Source organism: Orussus abietinus, unplaced genomic scaffold, assembly GCF_000612105.2.
Source record: "Orussus abietinus isolate OABI.00-Male unplaced genomic scaffold, Oabi_2.0 scaffold1298, whole genome shotgun sequence".
NCBI lineage: Eukaryota > Metazoa > Arthropoda > Insecta > Hymenoptera > Orussidae > Orussus > Orussus abietinus.
The window spans coordinates 1-7,511 of NW_019395449.1; the positions used below are offsets into that span (position 1 = coordinate 1).

Here is a 7,511-nt window from a genome sequence, read left to right on the forward strand (position 1 = left end):
ACCTTACCCCCATGGACATTGTACCCCTTATATCATAAATAGAATTGTCTCATTTAATACAACACAACGACTTGGTTCTCACGAAACCTTAAAATCCTCCTGTGTCCTCATTGCAACTTTCCAACACCCTTTGAGGACCAAAAAACCTATCGATCCCACTAAAGAGGTTGACCTAGCCGCTCGGGTTATCCTCTCCATATCTCTCAAATAATAAACTGGTTACGTGTGCGTACGAGTTAATATTTCTACAAACAGTATACCGCTCCGAGGAATCTACAAAATTCCCCCGGCCTCGCTAGCCACTCGGCCGCCACGTAACAAGTTAAACGGTGGAAAGCAAGCAAGCGACGACGATGAGTCATTCATCTCGATACGAGTACGTACTGTCAAGTTTTTGCGGCTTGAATTTTGCAGACTGCAAATTCATACGAGTCGGACTATGACGCACTCCCCTGGACAAAGATGGAAAAGACGTCTTTGAGGCGACGGTTCAGCTGGGAAATTCCAGCGGCCTAAACAGAGTGACTTTCGACGTCGAGGAGTGGCGACGACTCGTGAAGAACTTTGAGAAAATCACCGCGTACCTAGATTCCGACGACTACCAACCGCACGAGTAGCCAATGCTTATGGGAAAGTATACGACCCTAGGGTGGGGGAACCCTTACATTCGACGTAGTCGAGGGAGAATTTGGCGGCGGAAACTTACAAACTACCGTACAAAACTAAATGCCTCGTTGGCGATCGGCAGGTACGTGACGTCAAAACGACATATATAAAAACGAGAACAAATAATAAAGAACGTAACAAAAGGACAGCATCGAGAGAGACGAGTAGTGTGCCTAATAACAAGAAAATCGGTAAATAAAAGAAAGCCTCAAGAGAACCTAACTGCAGCACTTTGGAAGACCCTCCATGCATCCCACGCCAATGTAAGTCCCGGGAGGTCCGCGTTCATAGGGGAACGTTCGGAACTAATATGAGGGTAATTCGCGATAATAGGTGAACGTTCATGAGTGGAGTTGGGTTAATACGCGAAGATTTCAAATTTTATGGGAATTACGCGTTGCGAAGACCGTGAGAGTGTTCGCGAGTGACGGCCGCGGCGTATAGAAATAACCGTATTACGACGGGAACTGTTAGGTCCCTACCTAACGTTTTATTTTAAATAATATTAAGAAAGAGATTAAGCAACGCGTCTCGTGCTCCAAAGCGCTCCTGGAGATATGCTCTCCCTCGTTCTTATCTCCCCTTTGTTTATCCGAGTACTTCCGCACCCCAAACTAGATGACAGCCCTGAGAAACGTCAAACATTCAGAATCTCTGGAAAAGACACTTTCCACCTGTTTCCCCTTCGACCTGTCCTCAAGCCAATCACATGAGACATTTCCCTCCTCAATCTTAAAAACCCACCAATAAGCATCCTCCTCCGCGCCTAAGAACATCCTAGGTCAGTATAAAAAGGCCCGCTCCGAAGGGCTCGCTCTCTGATCTACCAAAGTTTGAACTGTCTCCATTCTGTAACCTGCGTGCGAGGCACCTGTAACTCTCGGCGAACGCTAGTCCCCTTGAGTTGACCGAGTCTACGAGTCGTTCCTGTAAAACCAAGAGGCAACGAAAATAAAGTATCTTCGTTACTTTGCTCGACGAGGTCTTTGGCTGGTTTCAACCATCTGGAAGCGAGTCCCCAAAAACATACCCACGAGGCCCGGTCCGATCGACACCCTCGGGTAATCGCCATCACTGCTCCCGAGTAAACGATCCCCGACCTAGCAGAACCCGCGCAGCTCGGTTTTGAATTTTAGGACTTGGCGAAGTAAGATTTAGGGCCGCCAACGTGCGGCTGACGCTCAACTATTGTATGATTTTAGAGAAATAAAGTAATCGCCTAATATTCCAACGAAAACCACGTCGCAGTGTTTTCATTATTGTATTTATTCTAATTTTTAAATTAGTTCCGACTGTTTCATGATCCTTTCTGATTATCCGACTCACTAGCGCGTATTGTTACGTCTGGACGAATAGATGAGTTTACAATCAAGGTCAGTTAAGTTCTAAATCTAATTTTAACTACTCACCCAGATCGTAAGCTCTTGCAATAAGTGTGTGCACTGTAGCAGCAGTTGAGTGATTCCGTTTCTTACGGTGCTGAAAGGTATCTTCATCTCTTAATCCGATTCTGTTATTAGAATACGGTACTGTTGGTTGCATCTCGATATGTGAAACTGGTATACTATCTATGGAAATTATGGTCTGAAGTCTATTTTGGTCCGCTGATTCATTCGATGCAATTTCATATTTTCCGTATGAGTTGTATGCAGAATATTGAACTGCAGTGAGTGCCTTTCGAAGTATTAATTCTCCCGTAATCTCATTCAAATAGAATATATTATCATAATTGCCATGAATTAGCTCATACCGCACTTCATTGTTTGGCATTTCAACATCTTTATCCGTGGCCTAGGAATTAAACATATGTGAAATATTTCTTTTCAAGTGTTAATAATTACGTGAGAGAATAACACACTACAGAGAATATTACTAATGAAAACATTTACACAGATTGTCTCAATACTAACTCACAATTATAATATAAATAGTATGGAACTGTTAAAGTAGAATTTACGTAAATTGTGTCAATACGAAAACAAAAATAAATGTTAATATTAATTTACTGCAAGTAAAAAAGAAGCGTTTTACGGTATCAGAATCGGGTCTCTTTTATAATGTGCGAGCTTACATTACTATCAGGCCATGAAAAATATGACCGTAATAAGTGCTCAAAAACATTTATTGTACATTGTTTTTATAGATACCTTTATAACTGCGGACACAGTGAAGTTTGAAGACTTAGTATTTAAAATAAATTCGTAACTGTCTTTTTCAAAAATAGGCGCATTATCATTCACGTCTAATAGATTGATTATTAGAGGGACTGTATTCCTCAATCCATTTCCATCTTCATCTCGCGCTTCTACAGTTAATTGAATCATTGGAGTAAATTCGCGGTCTAGGACTGTCGTTAACATGCTTACGGAGATCTCTCCAGTATTAGGATCAATTATAAATGCTTCGCTACCTGCTCCAATAATGGAAGTATATTGAATACGCCCAAACAAACCACTATCTTTGTCCGTAGCGTGAACCTGTAAAAAGACGATGTCGCATGAGACGTCACAAGATTAGAAGTTTAACATAAAGTTAAATATGCGTAACATAATGCTTCCGAAGGATGTTCAAGTACGTAAAAGATAGTATCCAGCAAACAAAATCATTTCATTTGGACGTCATTATCTTGCATTCCTTTGTCGGCAAGGTCAAATATTCTAACTTTTATGTATTTTTAACGTCTACTGTGGTTTGTCATTTTAACATGTATAACAGTACGCTACGTAGACGTCACATGCGGAGCATGTGTGACGTTGCAAAAGTTGCTAATAAATGTGTTATACGGAACATTTTCCCAATAAATGTTAACCCGCAATGCTGTCAAATTTCTAATACGTCTTCGAAAACTGCTGCCCGCTGCTGTTCTACTTGACATTTTTCACCGTTAGTTATAACAAAACTGGTAGATGTCACTCATGGTTTCAGATTTCCACACAGGTCATATAGGTAGGTTGTGTATAAGATCTACACAGTTTTTGACGTTTAAGTCACAATGCCACTCTGCTTTCTTGTATTAGATTTCGATACTGTAGCTTTATGCGAAAGGGTACTGCCTCGGCATGCAGAGGAGCGAAAGGAAGAGATTATCCAGAACAAACTTGGAATAATAGAATTTGATATTTCGCTATTTAAGGTAAGAGCATGCAAGAATACTGGTAGTAACATAGGAACATAATTATAATGGTACTTAGATAAACAATGAACGCAACAATAGACGCAACAGCAACTTTGAATTTGTCACCGAAAGGGTAGATATTAGAGCGTGCAGAACGCGTTTTTCTTCAATATACTTCGTACAATGATCAATGATTTTACACTACTTTCATGTGTGTATTTTATTGGGTTGACGTGGTACTAGAATGTCACAAAGACGTGATCATGTGACGTCATTAGAATGTAACATTTGGCATAGTAAAACACGTTAATTGAATGTTAGATTTGATCACTTCATGACATTATTAGATCTATAATCGACCTCAAATTAGAAACGATAGTGCGCCGACGCCTCAGATTATTTGGCGCCCAGTGCGTCGCGGCCTATGCTCTGGTCTTTTCTCAAGACAGTAGCTGCTCGGAGCAACAGTCTTCACGGACAGGGTCTGGGTGGAAACGAGAAAGCGGTTGTGATAAATAACAATAACGTTTATTCATTCCGTGGTCCGCTTGGTACCGTTGCTGTGGTTCCCACTTGGGGCTTCAAGGAACGATGACTCTACATTAGTTGATTCTACTCTCACTATCGTGCAAATCTGGCTTATAAATGTTCGTCTCTCAGGCTTTATTCACGTCTGTCCGAGGTCGAAGTCGCGTCATACGGTTCTCCTTTGGAGTTTCAATTTCGCTCTAAGTACTGTCACATTTAGCACAATAGCAACACTCCGAATCCCCTAGCTGTAGGCGTCTCCGCGCTTTACATGTGTTACGCGGGTTCTTTCATTTTCGGGAAGCGTGGATCCATTGTCGCCGCCCCGCGAGTACGAGTCAAATAATTAGGTTGATGAATAAGTTCCCGCCGTTTTAATTACGTTACACTACGTTAATCCTTTCGTTCCGCAGTCCGCTCCGCCAGAGAGCCGCCACTGAACGCGACACCGCAAGTGTGCACATCGCGTGTTAGCCATCTTCGGTGTTCGAATTTATGTCTTACACTCGAACAACGCCTGCTTGACATCCTTTTGTATGTACACTTTTCTAAATGCTAAATAACAACCATTCTGTCGTATTATATGATAAACATTCATACAAAATTATATTAATTGTGTTGGAAACATGAACATTTTTTACACAAACTTAAAACAAACTTTTAAACAAAATTTCCAAATAAAAATCTAACTATAAACTTCGAAGAAATTCAAAGTTATACCAATAACCGATCTTCTCAAAATTATTGCAACGGTTCAGGAAAGATTTTTTATTATAACACTTTCTTTTCGTACAAATATTCCACTCTCGAATTGAAAAAACAGAAAAACTCGTCTCGATGGTCAAAATGTATTACATATGTTCAAATTGTACTTTTAGTACAATTAATCTAATACGGGTCAATACAATCGGAAGATACTCTACAGATATAGCAGAATTTGTTACCGACTATAGTCGACCGTCGTACACCCAGGTCGTCCAATGGATGCTGATTATAATCAGCATTCGTAACGAAAGGGTTAAAAATGGCGGGAACTTATTCCTCAATCTAATACTTCTGCGTCGAATCGAACGTGCTCCGACGTCACCCATCGCGGCCAGCCCATCTGGCTTATCACAAATTGTTGCGGATGATCGAAAGAAAGTTTGAACTCGGGTTGCACTGGATGCGAAAGTCAAAATTCGGATACCTGTCAATTCTCAACGAAATCTCGCGTCAGGTCGGTTTTATGAGTTCGGGCACATGACTTGGATCCGTAAGAAAGATAATTTATTAAAAATAACAGTTCATTCAGATTACAATTTTCTAATATGAAACTATTAAAAGCGGCGGTCGCAAGGTACGAATTAGCCGGTAACTATTTAGAGTGGCGGTGAGACTTGATTGTCTCTAAGAGCAGGAAATGTCCGTTTCTCGCGGTGGATGATTTTATTCTGGCCAGGGGGTCGACACTGCCATGTATTGGGGTGTAACGCTTCATGCACTACCGCCATCTTCGGTTGGAGTAAAGCTTCTTCGCGAACTAAAATATTTGGCGGGCTATTCAAATTCATTTATTAAACGAAGGGATATTTTCGGGATTTAAAAAGTGCTTACAATGATCAAAACAGACGTTGCTTAAACTGACACACAAATGTAAGAAAACAGTATATTAAACATAAAAGAAGTAACAAAAGTGTCAGTGGCGCAACGCCTGTTTTAAATCACTGTAAGAACTGAAATAATTACATTAAACATTAGTCAAAAAGNGGCCCCTCGTGTGCTCCTCACAGCTGACTGTAGTTCAAACCTCGCGTACGAATAAATACAACAACCCTTATCGCCACATAGCCTTTCGTTCGCACCCCCTTTTTTATTCCTCACTCTCCTAGATCCCACCAGAGGAATTGATCTAGCCGCTCGGATCAATCTCCTCACAAACGCAAAATAATCGTTACGCGTAAGATTTGGGTAATCTCCATCCGAATTACCCCGGCCTCGCATCCGCTCGGCCGCCCCGTAACACTCGAGATTCGAATTACGATCAATTAGATCCGGAGCCCGAAAGAGTGTCCAATTTTTAGGCGGTCGAGATTTATTGCATGAAATTTAACACATTGACAGCCGGCGACCTAAGAGACATTTGAAGCCTGAACGTCGGCAATGTAGCGACAGACTCAGAAAATCTGCGTTTTCACGGGGCCGGCGCTCAAGCGACAGACTCAGAAACCCACGTTTTCGCGGGGCCGGCTGTCAATGTGTTAATTTAATGTGGACGGCCCCCATTCAAAAGTGATTTACGATCGGGTATTTGATATTATTGTCCGTGAGGTTGTCGAACGGTGGTTGAAGTGCGCGTATTATTCGGATATCCCTTCGATTGTCAGTGACGTCTGTGTCTCAAATAAAGTTCCATTCTCTCAAACGACTAATTTCTGTTTTGACTGATCAGGGGGAAACTTAATTACTGTTAGTGTCATTAAATTAAATTTTCAATTAAACTGAATTGGGTCGTTCGCGGATGAACCTTTCTTTACCTTGAGGATTCCCAACTTGATAATAAATTCTAGTTGTTCGACAAAGTACATTCTGTTAAATCAGTGCGTCGATAGGACTATAAATTTTATGTGAAACCGTTCGATAAACTCCACTCGCGCACCCATTATATTGTATTATTTATGAAAATTATTGTGCCATTTATGTGTAAAATTATTGTGTTATATATGAAACTTGTTGTCGCCATTCGTTTGATTTCGCATTTGATTGTGTCGGTTATTTGTAACTTTCCATTTGAACTATTCCTCAGTCATCCCAAATAAAAGGAAATTCCTCTACTTCTCAATCTGTGCATGTTGAGCGGTACAGCGTACAATGAGTCAGTTATCGGAAGATAAATATCGAATCCAAAGCAATGACAGTATCGTCCAATTAAACCGAAAAAATAACAACGAGTGGAACAATCATCGAGGAATGTTTTGGCTTATTCGCACGTATTCCGCATCGAACTGCACTCTGGACCAAAACACGGACCTACTCTTCCGTCAACATAGTGACTACCTCAGCACTTCCGATCAAACTTCTAACAACAAAATCCAGAAACAAAGAAACCGGACCCTGTCCTCACGGGCATCTCAAGGATAAGATCTCGTACAAAAGCAGTACCGAAAAGCAGCCGTCAGTAGTATAGAAGAGATTAAGACAGCGTACAGAGCAGTCTCAGGAG

The 7,511-nt window shown here is 41.1% G+C and overlaps 1 protein-coding gene across 1 annotated transcript; it reads right to left on the reverse strand.

The window, feature by feature from the left end:
- Positions 1–2,075: 2,075 nt before the first annotated feature.
- Positions 2,076–6,876, reverse strand: LOC111674258 (cadherin-86C-like; the record flags this gene model as incomplete). Its single annotated transcript, XM_023433760.1, has 3 exons — positions 6,826–6,876; positions 2,814–3,143; positions 2,076–2,457 (listed from the first exon to the last, which is right to left on the reverse strand). Coding segments are annotated over exons 1-3 (763 nt in total), but the record flags the coding sequence as incomplete, so codon positions are not given.
- Between the last annotated feature and the right edge of the window lie 635 nt (positions 6,877–7,511).